The 23,718-nt window shown below is 41.3% G+C and overlaps 1 protein-coding gene across 2 annotated transcripts in view; it reads left to right on the forward strand.

Moving 5' to 3' along the window:
- The window catches only part of DGKQ (diacylglycerol kinase theta), a 200,338-nt gene that overhangs the window by 147,095 nt on the left and 29,525 nt on the right, over positions 1–23,718 (forward strand). For both annotated transcript variants that reach the window (XM_056518257.1, XM_056518256.1), the window contains 2 exons: positions 2,255–2,406; positions 19,965–20,113. In XM_056518257.1, coding sequence (XP_056374232.1) covers positions 2,255–2,406; positions 19,965–20,113 — 301 coding nt within the window. The remainder of the gene's footprint in view (positions 1–2,254; positions 2,407–19,964; positions 20,114–23,718) is intronic.

Raw genomic sequence — 23,718 nt, forward strand, 5'->3', positions numbered from 1 at the left:
TCACTCAAACATGAATCTGACCCCTCTTACCAGCTGCTAATAGCAATGCAAAACTTGCTTAGGCTGTACATCCTGTATAGGGATGACTTCCATTACTATTCAGCATCTGCATATTCGCTACTTTGCTTCCTGGCAAGAAGGGCAAGTAAATTACATTAATGCTGTGTCTTGATAAGTAGTATAGTGAAAAGGAAAGGAATATTGGTAAGATTGATGACTGCTTTTGCCACAGTCCCTTTGATCAGATGCCAAGGGTTAATGAGTTTTGGTGTTTTTATTTTTATTTTATTTTTTACTTGAGTGCCCATAACAATTTGGGGACATACTAATCTTTAATTATCGATTCCCTTGAAACAAACACTAACTCTAATAGGAGACTGTATGAGAACTGCCATAGTTATATGGTTGACTTTAGACTATTAGAATTATGTCACTTGAGTGCTTTCCTTTAGGTTTAGCCCTTATACTGAATGTGTGTAACATATCTGGGTGGCTACAATGTGGTGATGATTATTAAATGCACAAAGTAGTAAAAAATATTGGCGTACACTTGAGATATAAACATGATTCTTGGCTCAACTAAGGTAAGAACAAGACCTCCCGACAGCAGATTATATCCCACAAAAACGGAGAAATTGACAATTAAATCCAAAATGCATGATCATTATGTGAGTGGAGAGTTGCGGGGCCCCCTTAACTCATTAGATAGTCAGATGATCCTGTTGAAAATGGCAGGCTGGACCAATTTTTGTCTATGTTGAGTCTAGAGATGAGCGAACTTACAGTAAATTCGATTCGTCACGAACTTCTCGGCTCGGCAGTTGATGACTTTTCCTGCATAAATTTGTTCAGCTTTCCGGTGCTCCGGTGGGCTGGAAAAGGTGGATACAGTCCTAGGAGACTCTTTCCTAGGAATGTATCCACCTTTTCCAGCCCACCGGAGCACCTGAAGGCTGAACTAATTTACGCAGAAAAAGTCATCAACTGCTGAGCCGATAAGTTTGTGACGAATTGAATTTCCTGTAAGTTCGCTCATCTCTAGTTGAATCAGCTCTTTATTGTGTTGCTTTCAGCATGGGTATATTCTTTTGAATATTGAATGATGAAATAAGTAGTACTCCTTCAATAATACAAATTTTGGGACATTTTGAATAGCCAAAATTGCCTTTATCATATCATACATTTTTTTAAAAGCCTTACAAGTGCCTTCCTCTTATACTATCATGGATTGACTTACACCATCAGGTTTCAAATTAAAGGGAAACTGCCAACCTGTTCACCCGCACTAAACCCAATACACTTGGTTATAGTTCAGGTGAACCTGAGTAAAATGATCTACTTACTAAAATCGGTCTAGTGTTTTTTTTTTTAAATTTTTATGTTGCCCTTGTTGCTAGTATGCAAATTAAGTTTTATGCACAATGGAAGGTACAGGCTTGCCAAGCTTCCCTGCCTCCGTCATGTTTGCTGTGGTATGCCCATCCAATGTTATGAATATTCTATATTTTTTCAATCTCTCATTGTAATGACTAGGACATGATTGAAGAATGAGGAATAAGCATAGAATGGGTGGACATAGCCCTAACCACACAGTTAATATGTGCTGCCATACTTATTAGATACTCTGTAAGAAACTTATAGCTAATAAAATAAAGTCCTTTCTGAGGAAATATTTGTATATGTGAAAGTACTTAGGGAGGTGGAAACCCCCCCCCCCCCCCAAAAAAAAAAAAGGGGTCCAACATGTGGATAGCAGGGGAGAAAGTGGAGTACATTTTTTTTTTTTGTTCTATTTAACTGCCCTCTTAACACATATCTTTGGAATATCCCTATAAACCGATTCATTTTATTATAACTTTTTATTCAAGGTGAAGCCCAGTAAAAATTGTGGTATAGTATAAACAGCCATAGATGGATAGATGTGTCAAAGCTATAACATCTTTGCATTAAAGGAGATCTGGCTTACCTGGTAAGACTTAACTGTGACCTGGCCATGCAGGCCAAAGCATTAGTTCCCCTGTAGTTTAGATGTAGTAGAACACTAGAAAACAAAGACCCCTTTTTTTCATGTGTCACACACAATTTTTATGCCTTTTTTTTTTCTTTTGCATTATATGATTTAATGCCTTATACCTTAGGACTAACTGTAAGGTAAGTTTATTTGGTGACAGTCCAGTCCATTACTGAACCCATGTCTTACTGACTAGATTTCATCTTAACATGTTTTTAATGTTTTTTCCTGTTTTTTTTCCAGCATGAAAAATTACCTCAAAGTTCCTGCCCTCTTTTGGTATTTGTCAATCCAAAGAGTGGAGGTCTCAAAGGCCGTGACCTTCTCTACAGTTTTCGCAAACTGCTGAATCCACATCAGGTTTTTGAACTGACAAATGGAGGCCCTTTGCCCGGGTATGTTGTGTATGTTTAGACAAGGTTTTAAATGATTCATCCAGTGATTTTTTTTCCTTTTTATTTAAGGGCAAAAATGATTTATATTAGGTTGCTTCCTTATTGGGAAAAAAAGCATTGGAGGGGTGGGGGGTGGGGAGATGGGCAGTCATGAAGTTGACATTTCAGTAATGAGTTATATGTCAATAGTAACTCATGAAATAACAATAGGGAAAACAGGAAAGATACAGTTATGTAGGGCCACATTTCCCAAGCACAGTCCTCAAGTACTCCCAACATGCCATGTTTTCAGGATTTCCTAAGTCTTTCACAGGTGATAACATGTTGCTGATGCCTGTGAAAGACTAAGGAAACCCTGAAAACATGGGGTACTTGAGGACTGCATTTGGGGATACACTGATGTAGGGGAATTCAAGTCACAGGTCACTTGGTTGTGTCATTGAGTTGTTGTGGGTACCATTGCTGTTGGGAAGGTAGCCCTATGAAGTTAGGAAAAGAGATGAGTTAGGTTATCTAAGGAAGGTGGTCTATAGTATTTGAGCCACAGCTGACAGACTTTGTTGTACCTATCGAATGTACAGTATCGGTTACATAGTTAGTATGGTTGAAAAAAGACATACGTCCATCAAGTTCAACCAGGCTCTAGTATCTTCTGTTTTTTCATAGTGTACAATAAGGTTAATCCTATCAACAACCACTTGTATAGATCGAGTAGTATGTAAGAGTAAAACTTATTTATTCGACTAGGGACATAGTACACTCTATAATCCCCTGCTTCTACCATTGTGATGGCATATGGGTTCTACTTCTCACCACATCTTGATCTCCTCTGGAACCAAGGATGTTTGCTAAGCCAGTCATTGTTTGTGCCAGGTAACCTCTGTCGCTAGTGATGAGTGGGCATTTCTTGTGAGCAGTGGAAACCAGGTGCTGTCAGAATAGGATTGTGACTTTTAATAATAATTGAGTAAAAAGTTGCTTGACAGCGTCTATGATACATGACCTCAAATAGATGTTACACATTTTTAAGCATAATATACACTTATGTACAGCTAGCAACTTGTTACCAAGTATCCTCTTTATTTGACTGCACCCTTTTTCAGCCAAGGCTCCTTCCACTTCTTACTTTCAGCAGTGAGGGCTCTTGCTGAGTAATTGACACTTCAGACACATATGTTGTGTGCAAGCTACTAGCACTTTGTCTGCCTCACTTAAAGGCACAGTAAAGTTTGCACACAAGCGACAGAGTCCCCCCCCCCCCCCCCCCCAAATGTCTGAAGGGTAACTGATTGTTTAAATAAGGGTAAGGTTCCTGGCAGATAAGGTGGAATGGGAATTCATTGTTTATGTGTAGGATCCTGGCTCTCTCCTGCTATATGCAGAGAAAGGGTGTGAAGTCAGCACCAGCAGGCACGTTGAAAGTGATGTGTGTATATATATATATATATATATATATATATATATATATATATATATATATTATTATTTTTTTTTTTACAAAAGTGTATAACTTTACATGCCCTACAATTTAAAAAAAGATTATGGAGATAGGAATACCCATTTAATTCTTTAATTCCATTTCAATCACAATGTCTGCACTTCTGGTGTTCTTTAAAGGGACTTGGTTTTTTTTTTCTATGTAAATTTATGAATAGAATTTATAGAGGAGTAAACCATATTCTCTCAGTTTACAGTGGTATACATGTATGAATGGTTTTGCAGGCTTTTTTTCTTTTTTTTTTTTTTTTTTGTTAAAGCTACATCTTTTTAGTCACTATTTTATCTAGAAAGAAATACAGTATTGTCCAAAAACCTTGCTGTAAGTTTTTTGTTTAAAGGAACTGACAGACTGTTAACCCCCACTAAACCCAATACACGAGGTTGAATCGCATTACAACAAGGTGTCACCCAAATCTATTGCTAATAGCTGTCTTTGCTTAATAGCAATGGAGGCTAATACAATGGGTATCTTTGTAACCGGACTGCAAATCCAGTTAAATAATACCTCATTGTAATCCAGTTCACCTACACTATAGCACCATGTATTGGGTTTAGTGCAGGTGAACACGCTGTTCTGTTTCTAATTAGTGTTAATTTAATTAGTGACCAGATTTCAGTAATCCTGACGCTACTTACTAGAAAACAATGGGGGGAATTTACCAAGACTGCTGTATCCATATGCCGGACTTAGGTAAAGTGCTGCCCTTCTCACCCGCACCAGATTTATTAAGAAGGACAGCTTTGAGCATAGAATGATACTACAATTAATTGCAGGCATAAATTGTATAAAATTTTGTGCCCAGGGGGGTGCAATGCCCCACTCACCCACTTGGAGGGCATGATGCTGACCGGACATAAACACACAAATTTTAGTGCAGTTACATTGTTTGCAAAAGAAGATTTGCAACTGTTTGTCAGGTCTGTGCTTGGCGTAGCCTTGATTACTACCCCCAGTGTGTGTTCAAGAATTTGTAGTTTCTGTTTTCTCAGAAGTTGGTCAAAGCTTCACACTTGAATAATGGAAAAAATACATAATGCAGGTAGCATAGATGACAGACACAGGAATGTATGTTTGTGTACTTGTAACTATGGGAACAGGCAAGTTGTTAGTCTAGGACAGGACTTGAAATTTCCACTTGTCTAAAATGGAATGAAGTGCATAAAGAGAAGTTACACATGCGCGCACACATACACACACATTTAATATGTAATATAAATTGCATATAAGTGTATGAATCCCTTTAAACAAGACTTTCTAAATTATCAGCTAAAGTAAAAATTAAAAAGGTACTTACAGTGTAAACTATAAATGATCTGAAGCTGAAGCTTGCTTTATAACACACACAAGTAATCCTGTATGGGTAAAAGGGGACTTGCAGTATTGAAAACACATTATAGCAAAAAAAATACTACCTGTTACATCATCCAACAATTAGTGTCTGGAGGATCTGACTTGTCTGAGCAATACATAAATGATTCACTGATTTTAAATGGCAACATGTAATGCTTTATTTTCCCAGTTGAGGGGCTACAAGGAAACTGAACATTTGTTGTTAAGTTCTCCAACAGATCAGCTGATTCCGAGGGGATCTTTATAACCAAACGGGATTGTTGCAAATGGGTGTTCTTTTTAAAGGGGTTTTCCAAGGAAAATTGTTTGGTAGCATATCCATCAATATGTGATCAGCGGGGTGCTGACTCCCAACACTCCTGGATCTGTTTGTGTAGTAGCTACGCTGGGTTACTCTAGTGCAGCTCCCATTTACTTCAGTAGCTGTCGGAGCCCCGCCGGTCAGCTATTTATGGCCTATTCTGTGGGTAGTTTTCCCTGGATAGCCCTTTAAGCCTGTCCAGTACCTTTTTAATAGGGTGTTGGCCTGTATTTAGATTAATGTGTCATAATAGGCAAGTGCTGCATTTTTTTAAATTATTTTTAACAGGTTTTCTGGGCAGAATGTATTGATACCCTTTCCTGAAGACAAGTCATCAATATCAGATCAGTGAGGTGCTAACAATCAGCACCCCCGCATGTCAACTGTTTACCATAGCATACGCATACACAGTCAAACAGAGCATGAAGAATGACAGTCCCTACAATGTAGAGGCCAAGCTGAGCTACTGCAGCTTAGTTCTCATTGAAGTGAATAAGAACTGAGATAGGGTAACCCTGAACAGCCACTACACAATGTATGGAGCCATTTGTTCCTTACTTTGTTTTACTGTAGATGGTGGCACTGCAGCAATGCGAAATAGCTGACTGGCAACAAGTTGCCGAATGCCAGCACCCAAATGATCTCATATTTATGTCCTAGCCTGAGAATAAAGCTAGGTTCACATGGCCATTGTCCCCCGTTCAGATTTTCTCCGTTATTGCCTCCTAAATGGACCATTCTACTATCGGATGCAAACTGATGCAAAGGGATGCCATTAAGTGGCATCCGTTTGCATCTGTTTTTTATCCGTTAGTATCAGCCGCCTGCAGACTCCCGCAGCCGGGACTACTACTTCTCCCATCATGGAACAGACTCCTTTCCATGATGGGAGTAGTAGTTCCCTGGCTGCGGGAGTCTGCAGGCGGCTGGGGAGGTTACATCAGTGTTTGAACTACTACCCCCATCACTTCTGAGACCCGATGGGATCAGCAGTTATAAAGCAGGGGAGCTGGTGGCATGCTCCACTCCTCTGCGATGTGTATACACTGTGTAAACTTTCATTTTGAAATCCCCGCCAGGAGCCCTGAAAGGCCAGCACCGAGGAGCCATTCAGGGCTTCCGGCAGGGTTTTTAAACTACTATTTTGACCCCCAAATTTATGTCCCCATGCACATTTATAATTTATTGGCCCCAGTGTGAATATCCTTATTCCCCCCCGGTGTTCTTATTCCTCATGTAGGCTTCATTCATTCACCGATGCTGCCATCACCACCTAACATGTCCCACTGCTGCCCTGCTCCTAGCGCAATCAGAGCGCACCACTGGGACATCTCTATTCTCTGCTGCTCGTTTCCGTCGATTATGGAGATGAGCAGCAGAGAATAGTCCCGGTGGTGCAATCTGATTGCGCTAGGAGCAGGGCAGCAGCGGGGACAATTCGGCGGTAATGAATGAATGAAGACTACATGCGGGACTTGTTGGCTTCATTCACTGCCGCCGGTTCGCTACATGTCCCGCTGCTGCCCTGCTCCAAGAAGATGACACTGGGGGGGAATAAGGATGTGCACACTGGTGCCAATAAATTAATATAAACATGTATGGGGCATACATCTGGGGGTCACAGTAGTAGTTTAAAAACCCTGCCGGGAGTCACAGTAGTGGTTTAAAAATCCCCTGCCAGGAGCCCTGAATGGCCAGCACTGAGGAGCAGGGGATTTCAAAATGAAAGTTTACACAGTATATACACCGCAGAGGAGCGGAGCATGCCGCCAGCTCCCCTGCTTTATAACTGCTAATCGCATCGGGTCTCAGAAGTGAGACCCGATGCGATCAATCCCTCAGCCCATGTACTACTACCCCCAACATGGAACAGACTCTTTTCCATGATGGGGTTAGTAGTACAAACACTAATGTAGCCTCCACAGCCGCCGGCAGACTCCCGTAGCTGGGGGAGCTACTACTCCCATCATGGAAAGCAGTCTGTTCCATGATGGTAGTAGTAGTCCCGGCTGCAGGAGTCTGTAGATGGCTGATACTAACGGATGAAAAACTGATGCAAACGGATGCCACTAAATAGCATCCCTTTGCATCAGTTTGCAACCGTTAGTAGAATGGTCCGTTTAGGAAGTAATAACGGAGAAAATCTAGACGGGGCCTACGGCTGTGTGAACATAGCCTTAGTTATTTTTAGAAGATACTCATTAGAGATGAACAAAGTTACAGTGATTCGATTCTTCACGAACTTCTCGGCTCGCCAGTTGCTGATTTAGCCTGCATAAATTAGTTCAGCTTTCAGGTGCTCCGGTGGGCTGGAAAAGGTGGATACAGTCCTTGGAGAGAGTCTGCTAGGACTGTATCCACCTTTTCCAGCCCACCGGAGCACCTGAAAGCTAAACTAATTTATGCAGACTAAAGTCAGCAACTGCCGAGCCGAGAAGTTCGTGACAAATCAAATTACTGTAACTTCGCTCATCTCTAATACTCATCCTGCCTACGTGAATTATTGACTGCATTATAATTATTGTTCACTACTATATACAGTATAATATATATATATATATATATATATATATATATATATAGCTTCAGGGGGTTCTGTATATTCTGTATGTTTGACATAATAAATGCAGCAGATGTAACAGATCACTATATGCAGGCAACAGTGCCATCTATTGTTTTTCCGATGAAATGCTATTTATTACTCATGTTCTTATAATAATTTCAGTTACTGCTAAAGGACCTCAGAATTAGAATTTCCGAAAATATTCTTTGGCCTTGATATCTGATGTTCATAAATTGACTAGTTTCCTGTATTAATAGCCTTGAATTTAACCCCTTAACGACGCCGGACGTAAATGTACGTTCTGGTGAGCTGGTACTTAATGCACCAGGACGTACATTTACATCCTAAGCATAACCGCGAGCATCGGAGCGATGCTCGGGTCATGCACGGCAGGTCCCGGCTGCTGATAGCAGCCAGGGACCTGCCGGTAGTGGCGGACATCCACGATCGCGTGGATGTCCGCCATTAACCCCTCAGATGCCGTGATCAATACAGATCACGGCATCTGCAGCATCGCGCCCGCAGCACTGCTGCGAAGATCAGATCATCCAGAAAGTCAGACGGAGGTCCCCTCACTTGCCTCCGCTGCCTTACACGAGTCTTCTGCTATGGTCTGCGATCGAGCAGACCAGAGCAGAAGATAGCCGATAACACTGATCAGTGCTATGTCCTATGCATAGCACTGAACAGTATTAGCAATCGAATGATTGCTATAAATAGTCCCCTATGGGACTATTAAAGTGTAAAAATAAAAGTAGAAAAATTTGAAAAACCCCCTCCCTCAATAAAAACGTAAATTATCCCATTTTCCCTATTTCTCCCCCAAAAAGCGTAAACATTTTTTTTATATACATATTTGGTATCGCCGCGTGCATAAATATCCGAACTATTACAATAAAATGTTAATGATACCTTATGGTGAACGGCGTGAACGTAAAAAAAAAGTCCAAAATAGCTGCTTTTTTTAGAACATTTTATTCCAAAAAAATTAATAAAAAAAGTATTAAAAGTTTTATATAAGCAAATATGGTATCAATAAAAATTACAGATCACGGTGCAAAAAATGAGCCCTCATACCGCCGCTTATACGGAAAAATGAAACAGTTATAGGTCTTCAAAATAGGAGGATTTTAAACGTACTAATTTGGTTAAAAAGTTTGTTTGTTTTTTGTTTTTTTTTAAAGCTCAACAGTAATAGAAAAGTATGTTATTATGGGTATCATTTTAATCGTATTGACTCAAAGAATAAAGAACACATGTCATTCTTACCGTAAATTGTACAGTGTGAAAACGAAACCTACCAAAATTAGCTAAATTTAGATAAAGCGGTTTTCTTTTTAATTTCCCCACACAAATAGTATTTTTTTTGGTTGTGCCATACATTTTATGGTAAAGTGAGTGATGTCATTACAACAGACAACTGGTCGCACAAAAAACAAGCCCTCATACTAGTCTGTGGATGAAATTATAAAAGAGTTATGATTTTTTGAAGGCGAAGAGGAAAAAACGTAAACGTAAAAATTTAATTGTCTGAGTCCTTAAGGCCCAAATGGGCTGAGTCCTTAAGGGGTTAAAGGCCAGTAAGAAAGAAAAGTCAGAAGATCACTTATGATACCTTTTATGGGAGTGTACAAAAAGAGTACAAAAAAACCTTATTTGTTTTATTTCACTTATAAATCAAAACTTACAGGAATAAAAGAAAAATGCTAAAGGGTTAATCTCATTGCAGATATTAATATTGATAGGCTATCTCTTCTCATTGCGTAGAGTCATGCCACTATGTTGGGAAAAAAATGAACGGACATGGTGCTTCATTGTGGCCTGTTCAGTTTAGTAGGATCATTAGGAGTCCCAGCAGTTGGATCTCCACCAAACAGTAGCTGTTGGCACATCCTGGCAGGTTGTTGCATTCAATTTCTGACATAGGAATAACCACTTCAAAATGATTGTGCCACTAAAAAACTGTTAGCCATTAAAACAGTGTCCTAAATAGCGCAATAATAAATCTGTTGCAAATCCACAGAGCAAAAGATTTATTAACCCCATTATGACCCTAAGGACGGGAGCATTTTTTGCAAATCTGACCACTGTCACCTTAAGCATTAATTCAGAGAGAGTTTTTTCATGACATATATTCTACTTTATGTTAGTGGAAAATTTTCCTCGATACTTGCATCATTTCTTAGTGAAAAATTAAAAAATTTCATAAAAAATTTGAAAATTTTGCATTTTTCTAACTTTGAAGCTCTCTGCTTGTAAGGAAAATAGACATTCCAAATAAATTATATATTGATTCACATATACAATATATCTACTTTATGTTTGCATCATAAAGTTGACATGTTTTTACTTTTTGAAGACATCGGAGGGCTTCAAAGTTCAGCAGCAATTTTCCAATTTTGCGCAAAATTTTCAAAATCTGAATTTTTCAGGGACCAGTTCAGGTTTAAAGTGGATTTGAAGGGTCTTCTGGTTAGAAATACCCCATAAATTACCCCATTATCAAAACTGCACCCCTTAAAGTATTCAAAATGACATTCAGTAAGTGTGTTAACCCTTTAGGTGTTTCACAGGAATAGCAGCAAAGTGAAGGAGAAAATTCAAAATCTTCATTTTTTACACTCGCATGTTCTTGTAGACCCAGTTTTTGAATTTTTACAAGGGGTAAAAGGGAAAAAAACTCTCAAAATTTGTAACCCAATTTCTCTCGAGTAAGAATTCCTCATGTGTATGTCAAGAGTTCGGCGGGTGCACTAGAGGGCTCAGAAGCGAAGGAGCGACAATGGGATTTTGGAGAGTGAGTTTTTCTGAAATGGTTTTTGGGGGGCATGTCCCATTTAGGAAGCCCCTATGGTGCCAGGACAGCAAAACCCCCACATCGCACACTATTATGGAAACTGCACCCCGAAAGGAACGTAACAAGGGGTACAGTGAGCCTTAACACCCCACAGGTGTTTGACAACTTTTTGTTAAAGTCGGATGTGTAAATGAAAAAAAAAATTTTTTTGCACTAAAATGCTGTTTTTCCCCCCCAAATTTTACTTTTTTACAAGGGTTAATAAGAGAAAATGCCCCCCAAAATGTGTAACCCCATTTCTTCTGAGTATGGAAATACCCCATGTTTGGACATCAAGTGCACTGCGAGCGAACTACAATGCTCAGAAGAGAAGGAGCGCCATTGAGCTTTTAGAGAGATAATTTGTTTGGAATGGAAGTCGGGGGCCATGTGCATTTACAAAGCCCCCCGTGGTGCCAGAACAGTGGACCCCCCTCACATGTGACCCCATTTTGGAAACGACACCCCTCACGGAATGTAATAAGGGGTACAATGAGCATTTACAACCTAATGGCGTTTGACAGATCTTTGGAACAGTGGGCTGTGCAAACAAAAAATGTTTAAATTTTCACTGACCACTGTTCCAAAAATCTGTCAGACACCTGTGGGGCGTAAATGCTCACTGTACCCCTTGTTACATTCCGTGAGGGATGTAGTTTCCAAAATGGGGTCACATGTGGGTATTTATTTTTTTTGGGTTTATGTCAGAACCACTGTAAAATCAGCCACCCCTGTGCAAATCACCAATTTAGGCCTCAAATGTACATAGTGCGCTCTCACTCCTGAGCCTTGTTGTGCGCCCGCAGAGCATTTTGCGCCCACATCTGGGGTATTTCCATACTCAGGAGAAATTGCGTTACAAATTTTTGGGGTCTTTTTTTCCTTTTACCTCTTGTGAAAATAAAAAGTAAAGGGCAACACCAGCATGTTAGTGTAAAAATTTTTTTTTTTTTTACACTAGCAGGCTGGTGTAGACCCCAACTTTTCCTTTTCATAAGGGGTAAAAGGAGAAAAAGCCCCCCAAAATTTGTAGTGCAATTTCTCTCGAGTACGGAAATACCCCATATGTGGCCCTAAACTGTTTCCTTGAAATACGACAGGGCTCCGAAGTGAGAGAGCGCCATGCGCATTTGAGGACTATATTAGGGATTTGCATAGGGGTGGACATAGGGGTATTCTACGCCAGTGATTCCCAAACAGGGTGCCTCCAGCTGTTGCTAAACTCCCAGCATGCCTGGACAGTCAGTGGCTGTCCAGAAATGCGTGGAGTTGTTGTTTTGCAAGAGCTGGAGGCTCCGTTTTGGAAACACTACCGTACAATACGTTTTTCATTTTTATTGGGGGGGGGGGGGGGGGGGGACAGTGTAAGGGGGTGTATATGTAGTGTTTTACTCTTTATTAGGTGTTAGTGTAGTGTAGTGTTTTTAGGGTACATTCACACTGGTGCCGCAGCTCATACTTGAAGCAAGAAACTTACTGTAAACCCGCCCGTGTGAATGTACCCTGTACGTTCACATGGGGGGGGCAAACCTCTAGCTGTTTCTAAACTACAACTCCCAGCATGTACTGACAGACCGTGCATGCTGGGAGTTGTAGTTTTGCAACAGCTGGAGGCACACTTGTTGGAAAACCTTCAGTTAGGTTCTGTTACCTAACTCAGTATTTTCCAACCAGTGTGCCCCCAGCTGTTGCAAACCTACAATTCCCAGCATGTACTGATCACAGAAGGGCATGCTGGGAGATGTAGTTATGCAACAGCTGGAGGTACGCAACTACAACTCCTAGCATGCCGAGACAGCTGTTTGCTGTTTGGGCATGCTGCGATTTGCAGTTTTGCAACATCTGGAGTGCTACAATTTAGAGACCACTGAACAGTGATCTCCAAACTGTGGACCTCCTGATGTTGCAAAACTACAACTCCCAGCATGCCCAGACAGCAAACAGCTGTGTGGGCATGCTAGGAGTTGTAGTTTTGCAAGATCTAGAGGGCAGTATAGAGATCACTGTGCAGTGGTCTCTAAACTGTAGACCTCCAGCTGTTGCAAAACTACAAATCCCAGCATGTCCACACAGCAAACAGCTCTCTGGGCATGCTGGAAGTTGTAGTTTTGCAACATCTGGAGGGCTACAGTCTAGAGACTACTATAGTGGTCTCAGACTGTAGCCCTCTAGATGTTGCTAGGCAACTCACCGGCTTCCATCGCATCCAGGGAGCCGTCCTCTTCAGCCGCACGCCGCCTGCAGATCTCCGTCGCCGCCCGCCGATCTCCGTCGCCCGCAGCCTCCATACGGGTAAGTGATCTTCGGCGCCGCTCCTCTTCGTTTTCCCCGTTCTGGCCCGCCTATTGTGGGTGGGCAGGATGGGGAAAACAAAAGTAAACCCCCCCCCCCCGCCCCCGATCTGCTATTGGTGGTCGCGTCTAGACCACCAATAGCAGGGAGAGGAGGGGTGCCACCTCACTCCTATCGCTTCAGGGGGATCGTGGGTGTCTTAGACACCCGCGATCCCCCTTATATACCTGGTCACCATAGACCCGTAATGACCCGGAATCGGCGCAAATCCCAAGTGTGAATTCACTTGCGATTTGTGCCGATCGCCGACATGGGGGGGTCTAATGACCCCCCCTGGGCATTTGCACGGGGGTGCCTGCTGATAGATATCAGCAGTCACCCCGGTGCGGTCCCCGCCCGGCACGCGGCGGGGACCGAAATTCCCACTGGCGTATGGATACGCCCTTCGTCCTTAAGTACCAGGACGCAAGGGCGTATGCATACGCCCTTCGCCCCAACAGGTTAAAGGGGTACTCCTTGTTCCAAATGCTTAGAGCCAGCGCCGGGGAGTCGTGACATCACGGCCCCGCCCCCTTGTAATGTCACTGCTTTGCCATAAGTCCCTGGCGCCTTCTCTAAGCATTCGGATCATTTTGTTCTGAACGCTGAGCAGTGGAGTACCCCTTTAAGTCCACTATGAAATTATTTTCTGAGGATACGACCTCCTCCTTCAGATAACAGGACAAGAATGTATACCGATATTAAGAAGGATATATATATATATATATATATATATATATATATATATATATATACACACACACACATATACAGGGGTCAAGTCCTGCAGGAATGTGTGGGAACGGAGTTCCTGCACTTTATCCACAGCAGGAACACCATTCGCATTAGCCGGAACAGCCCTAGAGTCCCCTTATTTTTTTTCCCCAGGACTTGACCCTTGTGTCTATTATATAAATTAGTAGAAATCCGCAGCACACAAAATGATGAAAGTGCAAAAAAATAAAATTTATTCCATATCTTGGTGAAAGTTACAGCTGTAACTTTCACCAAGATATGGAATAAATTTTATTTTTTTGCACTTTCATCATTTTGTGTGCTGCGGATTTCTACTAATTTATCTACATATGGACCATTGACCGGGGTTCGGTTCTGCGTGCACCATACTACCTGTTTTTTTGGGGTGCTGCTTCCCTTGGATTGCTATTTATATACATATATATATATATATATATATATATATATATATATATATATATACATACATACACACACACCCATTATAGTTGACAATAAAACCAAACATACATACTGAAATTATTTAAATCCATAAAATCAAAAAGATATATGCACACTGGGGGGGAACATATCGTAATAACTCACCGCAGGGTAAAGCTTGCCAGACGGCTCTCATCTGTTGGCGTCCAGGAAGACATTACGGGATCCAAGTGCTCAGGCCGGAAAGGACGTCCGTGTCAGAGACTATATCCCCGTCACTTCCTGTTCTGAGTGAACCACACAACAAAAGATGGAACACAAGCTGGCAACGGACAGTCCAGGCTATCGGCATGCCCCCTAAGAGGGAGTGGTACTGATATAAATAAAGTATCAGAGTGTCTGGACTTAGAGTACCTGTCACCAAATAAAACTTTTAATATAGTGTTCCTTGTGAAATTAGCAGACCCTTTCCCATTCACTTGCTTTTTAAATTATCAACATAAATATGTTTAAAATGTAATAGAAAAAAATGGACACTAGGTAGCTCTGTTCTGTTCCCTGCTACAATTAATACAGCGAGTTTGATCTCCTCCCGGCCTGGCAGGAGTCCATACTCAGGAAGTGTTTCTCTGCACTGAGCTTGATTGACAGCTGCACAGAGCCTTACTGAAAGCTGCAAAGAGCCTCACTGAAACATGAATAGAGCCTCACTGAAACATGAATAGAGCCTCACTGAAAGCTGCACAGAGCCTGAGGTCTTCTATTCATCACAGCACTCCAACAATGTGAGGGCGGAAGTGGCCCCCAGCAGGCTTCAGTGATGTCATGCCAGCAGAGAAATGCCCACTTTCTCCTGCTGGGAGATTGCATTATGTGAGCAAGAATAAAGGTATAATACACAGCTTTTTAAAGCTCTGAAATTTTTTTAAGGGTGGGAGGAGTGTTAGGAGTAGTTAGGGAACATAGTCTTAGTTTAGAAAAGTTTATTTGGTGACAGGTACTCTTTAAACAAAGTGTGGAGATAGTGCTACTTAGTATTGCTTAATGCAATATATACTGCTGCCAGGACATCCGGATTTAGAAAAAAAGTGCTGAGATAGTGCTGCTTGGTATTGCTTAAAACAGCATATAAAAAATGAAGGTGCTCGGAACATGATTATTTATTAAAAAAAAAAAAAAAGAAAACAGAGAAACATATAACACTATAACTTGAAACCCACATTGCTAGATGTTAAAAATGGGCCCAAAGCAGTTCAGTGTGTGAGATGAGCTATGATTGGCTAAGGCTGCACCACCGCCAGACTGCATTTCCTGATTTCGGACTTACCTATTATCTATATCAGGAAGTATTACTTTACTGAGAGAGTAGAGGATGCATGGAATAGCCTCCCTGCAGAAGTGGTAGCTGCAAATACAGTGAAGGAGTTTAAACATGCATGGCATAAGCATAAGGCTATTCTTCTTATAAGATAGGGCCAGGGACTATTAATAGGATTAAGATTATTAGGCAGACTAGATGGGCCAAATGGTTCTTATCTGCTGACACAATATGTTTCTATGTAAGAAACAAAATCATTAAAAGCATTGATCCCCCATCCCATATGATGAGGAGATCATCAATATACCTACGATAAAATAAAATAAAAACTGTGACCAGGGGTCGCTAGAATAAATAAAATGTCTCTCAAAATCCCCCATATATAAATTTGCGTACGATGGGGCAAAGCGTGTGCCCATGCGGTTCCGAGGCTTTGCAAATGTATGGTGGAATTAAATTGGAAAATGTTGTCAATATAAATTCAATGCCACGCATAATAAAATCATTTTGAGCTGTGGGCCTATCTAGGTCTGCTTCCACGAAATTACCTACAGATTTAACCCCTCTGGTGTGTGGAATGTTACTCTAAAGTACAGAAATGTCCAGGGTTGCCCAATGGAAAGATGATGACCACTTGAAACCTTGAAGAGATCATAACAAATCAGAAGTGTCCTGTAAATATTAGTCTATTTTAACTACATATTTTTGTAGTTGTAAATATAGATATTGCAATAGATTAGAAGTTAGTGAATGAATACCTGTGATAATAGTGCGGCCTGTTTTTTTTTATTTATCTTTATGTATATTGGGAAGTAGAGATGAGCGAACTTACAGTAAATTCGATTCGTCACGAACTTCTCGGCTCGGCAGTTGATGACTTATCCTGCATAAATTAGTTCAGCTTTCAGGTGCTCCGGGGGGCTGGAAAAGGTGGATACAGTCCTAGGAAAGAGTCTCCTAGGACTGTATCCACCTTTTCCAGCCCACGGGAGCACCTGAAAGCTGAACTAATTTATGCAGGATAAGTCATCAACTGCTGAGCCGAGAAGTAAGTGACGAATCGAATTTACTGTAAGTTCGCTCATCTCTATTGGGAAGATGGTTATTTTCAAAAAAATACATTCTTTCTTAGTCAGGACCACCTCCATATAAGCATTTCATAAATCAGTAGTAAACGAAGGAGTCGGGTCTCGGTCTACTATGCCATAATATTCGCAATCTGAGAGTATGTTATATACTTCCCTCATGTAATCTGCTCTATTTTGCACTACCACTCCTACCCCTTTGCCTGCCCCTTTAATAAAAATTTGTTAGTTATCGGCTAACGATTTAGGGGCTGGTTGCTCTTTTTTGGTGAGGTTGTCAGTTATTATGATGCCCGAATTAATATTTCTAAATTCTGAGGCCACTAATCCAAAAAAGGTTTCAATATGAAAACCTCTAGAGCCAAGAGGGATATAGGTTTAAGTTTAGTAGTAAGTAGGGGGGGGGGGTCAAGTATAGAGGGAAAAATATCACCTATTTCTGGATTTGGAGTTCCATTAGCTTCTTTAATAGAAAAAAGCCTTTTACCATAAGTTTTCTTAGGTTCCTCTGAGTGTAAAGCACTGTGTTGGGTGTGGGGGGATTTTTGTCTCCCGAAATTTGGGGTTGGGGAGACTGGGAGTTCTAAAAAAGAAACTGAAGTAGAATGGATAGAAAATGAATCCTTGTCAGTATGGATACAGACCAACAACAACGGATATTTAGAATCGAGACCATTCAGCGTGTGGATGGGCAGATGGAGTCTTATATGCTGGGATTAGAGATGAGCGAAGTTACAGTGATTCGATTTGTCACGAACTTCTCGGCTCTGTGTTTGCTCACTTTAGCCTGCATAAATTAGCTCAGCTTTCAGGTGCTCCGGTGGGCTGGAGACTCTCTCCTAGGACTGTATCCACCTTTTCCAGCCCACCGGAGCACCTGAAAGCTTAACTAAACTTATACAGGCTAAAGTCAGCAACTGCCGAGCTGAGAAGTTTGTGAAGAATCGAATCACTGTAACTTCGCTCATCTCTAACTGGGATCAAAGAATCTGCTAGATCTACAGAGGAGGAACTATCTAGCTGAACAGGGCTATCTATTCTTACTGCATCCAGAAGAGGGATATTGGAAAGGGGTTGATTGAATGTATTAATATTGTTGTCCTCCTTATTTTGGGTAGTTATTGATGTGTTAGGGGCTACTGCATAGAAAGGACATACATGTGTGTCTGGGTGAACACAAGACCTGGAGAAAAAATTTACCATTTGGACAATTCTGTCGGCTGAGGAGAAATTGCGCACACACACACAGCCGATTATGAAAAACACAGTAAATTAATGGCAAATCATTTTAGAGAGAAGGTCTATCCATTAGAACTCACTGCAGCGTAATAAAAAGACAGTGGTTTGTCCCAACTAGATTGTATACAGTCTAAAACCCCTGGTGAGAGTCCATCTAATGATTTTGGCTGAAGTTTTATTACCACTTTTAACCCTTTCTTAAACATTATTCAAGATATTCACCAGGCATTGGTATGTATTGCAGAAAAACCCTTTTCTTGGAGTTTTGCCGGCTTGACCTAGAATAATTATAGTGGCTCCCAGCCGATTGAGGACAAATAAGTCTCCATTAAAAAATCCTCCAAATATATGTGGTTCTTACAGATGTAATTTGTCAAGATGTAAATGTTGTGAAAGTTTGTCATGGGAGACAACTGATATCATTTGGAATAGTGTTACAATGTTATGTGTGTCCTTTTTTTTTTTTTTAATACATAATCATGTTCCGAACACCTTCATTTTATAAGCTATTTTAAGCAATACTAAGTAGCACTATCTCCATACGCTCTGAAACTGATTCATATCAGTACCACTCCCTCTTAGGGGGCGTGCTGATAGCTTGGACCATCTGTTGCCAGTTTGCATTCCATCTATTGGTGTGCGATTCACTCACAACAGGAAGTGACAGGGATTCTCTGTCTCTGATGCGGAAGTTAGTTTAGGCCTGAGTGCTATGTGAGCTGCCCGGCAAGTTTTACCCTGCGGGGAGTTATTACATTATATTCCCCCACTGTACATATACCTTTTGGATGTTATGGATTCAATTATGTTGGCTTTTATTGTCTACTGTTATGGATATAGATAGATAACGTGACCTTCTTATTATAGGTATGCATTCTTGTCCTGTTATCTGTAGACGGAGGTTGTATCCTCAGAAAATGCTTTCATAATGGACTTAATAAATCCTTTGCTCTGTGGATTTGCAACAGTTCTATCATTGCGCTATTTGGGACACTGTATTTTTGGCACATGTTCAGACCCCCCTGTTGGTCAGTGAGGTGCTATTAGTGACCCACAGCTGCATAGAACCCATACCTACAATCTATTGTGTTCTCCCTGGAGAGGGATTGATGCACTTAGATTGGAGTTGTGGCTACACCACAACCCTCCCAGGTGAGCATTGTTCTTTTCAGTTGATACACTTTTTATATTTAGGTCTTTGATTATATTAACAGATGTGGTGCTCTACCTCTTGTTTCTCTTTATATATGTATGAAATTAATGCAGTCCCTGTTAGTTAAAGCTTTGGAGTAGAATTTTAATTCCAAAAACATGAAAATGGTGGTTGGGGGGGGGGGGGGGGGGGTAGTAGGGGACTTCATCACTCTGGAGTTGTGCAATGAACAAGTATGCACAAGAAGTGCATTATCATGATCAATTACAGGGTATGTTCACACTGAGGAGTTGCGCGATGTGAACCCCTAACATTAGTGTGAATGGGTCTTCTGCAGACCCGTTCACACTGCAGAATTGATCTGCGCAAAGAAAAATAACATGTTCATTCTTTGCACGGAAGTCCACAAGCCCTGAATTGCTGTGAATGGGGATGGTGCAAGGTAGCACGGTACTGTCGCCAAAGTATTTCGGTGTGGCCCCAAGATCGCATCTCTGCTCGAGAATTCTGCAAGCGGATATTCCGTTCACACAGTGTGAACCTACCCATAAACAGAAGTACTATTATTCAAAGTATTTGCACATATGGCTAACTAAAGTGATTTAAAATTAATATCAATATTACATTTCTTAGTTGAATACACAAAAACTAGACAATCTTATTCTATTGAATGCCCAAATACTAAATTTGTGCTTTTCTTTTCAGATTTCATGCATTCTCTCAAGTTCCCTATTTCCGAGTGCTTGTGTGTGGGGGTGATGGAACAGTTGGTTGGGTGCTTGGTGCACTTGAGGAAATTCGACACAAATTGGTTTGTTCAGAACCATCTATAGCTGTCCTTCCTCTTGGAACAGGTAAATGCAATAATGTTTTTATTTGTAAACTTTTGCAAAGTGTATTGCTCTGTAAGCATTGTCCGAAAATATGATTAATTAAATTGGTTTTATGGGACTTTTTAACTAATGGCCTAACCTTTAACCCCTTTACTCCTTAGCCTGTTTTGACCTTAAAGGGGTTATCTAGGAAAAAACTTTTTTTTTATACATCAACTGGCTCCAGAAAGTTAAACAGATTTGTAAATAAAAAAAAATCTTTTCTGCGGTTGTTTATTAATTTTTATAGGTCAATTGTCATGCGGTATAAATGACATGTTAACTTTACTCTGCTGGTTGATAAAATTATGGCGATACCAAATTTGATATACTTTTTTTTTTTTATATATATATTTTAGTACATTTATAGCATAAAAAAGTTTTTTTCTTTTTTAAATCATGTTTGTAAGTCACAGTATTCTGTGAGCCATACCTTTTTTCTTATTTTATTTTTTCCACCAACACAATTGTGTGAGGACTTCTTATTGTGGCACATGTTGATGTTATTGGGGGGGGACTATTTTTGGGTGTGTTTTTGGGTGAATATAAAAAGCAAAATCGTCAGTAGTTGCAGTATCTTGTAATACCTTTTTTATTGGCCTAACAAGATTATGTAGAGACAAGCTTTCTGGATTCCTCCCTTTATCAAGTCATAAGCATTTCTGAGCTCACAAGGAGAAAACACACGTTCTATCTCACAAAATATGCAGGGGTTAAAACAACATATGTGGAGGATGGACATTAAGTTGGGCCATAAATTGTATAGCTATAGGATGATAGACTACAGATAAGGATGAGGGGGGGGGGGGGGCTGGAGAGCAGAGGGGAAAATGGTGATTACGCTGGACAGAGGAGAAAGGACAATTTTACTACAGGACCATAGACTGAAGATAAGACTTAGACAGGGGAGGGGGAGCAGGGGTGTAATGGTGTTAGAGCAGGGAGAGGGAAGACAATTTAGCAAAGGTTATAGGAAATTTTGATAATGGGATAATAAGCTTAAATCCACATTAAGTCCTCTGTTCTTGGAGTCATTTTTGGCTTCAAATGTCTTTCTTTCCTGGGTGTTCTTGAAGTTTCCTTTCAGGATCTTGATTTTGAGGTCCTGTAGGGAGTGACCTGTTTGGGTGAAATGGTGTCCAACTGGGGTGCAATAGTCCTTTTCTCTATGGTTGTTGATGGACGATCTGTGGAGGTTCATCCTTTTATTGAGTGGCTGACTGGTCTCACCAATGTAACATCCCAGGTCACACTTGGTGCATTGTATCATGTAGACTACATTCTCTGTGGTGCAGGAGTATTGTCCCTTGATGTTGTATGTCTTGTTGTTGTGGGAGGCCTCAGAATTTGTGCAGATGTGTTGACAGAGTTTACAGCGCGGTTTGGTCCCATTGTCTGTATCTGATGTGTCTGTGGGTAGTTTCCTATTGACCAGCTTTTGTTTTAAGTTGGGTGGTTGTCTGAAGGCCAAGATGGGTGGTTCAGGAAAGATTTGCTTTAACACCTAATCTTCTGCTAGTATTGGCTGCAGGTCCTTGATTATTTTGCGTATTTCCTCAAGGGTGGGAATGTAAGTGGTTACCAGTGGTATGCGTGATGAGGTTTGTTTCTCTCTGTATTGCAGCAGGTGTTCACGTGGTGTTTGAAGAGCAGAGTGGATTTTCTTATGGATGGTCCTTGGTTTGTAACCTTTTTGTTTAAATTTCTCAGCTAGCGTTTGTAGATGTGTGTCTCTGTCATCAGGGTTGGAGCAGATGCGGTGGTACCTGAAGGCTTGGCTGTATATGATGCCTTTCTTGGTGTGGGACAGATGGGAACTTGAATTGTGTAGATAGCTGGATCGGTCTGTGGGTTTTCTGTATACAGATGTCTGTATTGTGTCCTTGTTTATAGTTACAGTGGTGTCCAGAAAGTTTACACTTTCTGTAGAGAAGTCCATTTTGAGTTTGATGGATGGATTAAATGTGTTCAAGGCATCATGAAATTGTTTGAGTTTATCCTCTCCTTCAGTCCAAACAATGAAAATATCATCAATGTATCTGTAGGGTTTGTGAATTTGGGTATTCAGGAATCGCTCTTCAAGGTCAGCCATGAACAGATTGGCATATTGTGGTGCCATCCTGGTCCCCATAGCAGTTCCCATCATCTGTAGGTATATTTCACTGTTGAAGCTGAAGTAGTTGTGTGTGAGAATGAATTCTATTATTTTGGTGATGATCTGAGGGCTGTATTTCTGGTTGTGGGTCTGGTAGGAGAGGAACAGTGAGCAGGCCTCAATTCCATCTCTGTGTGGGATGTTACTATACAAAGATTCTACATCCATTGTTACCAATATGGAGTTGGCAGGCAAGTTTGTAATGTGGCCCAACTTAATGTCCATCCTCCACATATGTTGTTTTAACCCCTGCATATTTTGTGAGATAGAACGTGTGTTTTCTCCTTGTGAGCTCAGAAATGCTTATGACTTGATAAAGGGAGGAATCCCGAAAGCTTGTCTCTACATAATCTTGTTAGTCCAATAAAAAAGGTATTACAAGATACTGCAACTACCGATGATTTAGCTTTTTGCATCACTGGACTAATACGGCTACTCCTAACTACTATATATATATATATATATATATATATATATATACACACATACACCCCGTATTTATCGGCGTATAACATGCACTGGCGTATAACACGCACCCCCATTTTAACAGGGAAATTTAAGTAAAAAAAATTAAATGTAAAATAAATGACTTATGACTAAATGCCACATCATCCCCCCAACTTCGTTTTCTTCTGCACCTCAGTTTGGTCCCGTCCCCTCCAGTGCCACATGATTCCTTCCCTTATATCAGTCCCTGTGCCACATTTACCCCTCTCATCGCCACCCCCCGTGTCTCATCATTTCCCCCTGTCATAGACCACCACTAGCCATACAGACATTAAGCATTTAGTGCCTCCCCACCATCATTTCCCCGTGTCATCATCCCCCCATCATTCCCCCCTCATCATCCCCCCACCCTGTCTCATCATGTCCCCCATCATTCCCAGCTCATCATCCCTCCACCCTGTCTCATCATGTCCCCCATCATACCCCCCTCATCATCCCCCCACCCTGTCTCATCATGTCCCCCATCATTCCCCCCTCATCATCCCCCCCACCCTGTCTCATCTTGTACCTCATGATTCCCCCCTTTCTCATCCCCCCCTCATCATTTCCCCCTGTCTCATCCCCCCCCCATCATTCACCCCCTCATCATTTCCCCCTGTCTCATCATCCCCCCATCATGTTCCTCCTATGGCATCCAGTGGTCTTCAACCTGCGGACCTCCAGATGTTGCAAAACTACAACTCCCAGCATGCCCGGACAGCCAACTGCTGTCCGGGCATGCTGGGAGTTGTAGTTTTGCAACATCTGGAGGTCCACAGGTTGAAGACCACTCTTCCCCCTTCCTTACTTGTCTGCGCTTCGGCTGTCTTGCGGGGTCAGTGAAGCAGATGAGTTACGTCCTCTCCCGGCTTCTCTGTGCAGCATCACGGATGTCATTTTTCGGCGGCGACTACAGGAAATGAAGTGATGCCGCACAGAGAAGCCG

Source organism: Hyla sarda, chromosome 1 (assembly GCF_029499605.1).
Source record: "Hyla sarda isolate aHylSar1 chromosome 1, aHylSar1.hap1, whole genome shotgun sequence".
NCBI lineage: Eukaryota > Metazoa > Chordata > Amphibia > Anura > Hylidae > Hyla > Hyla sarda.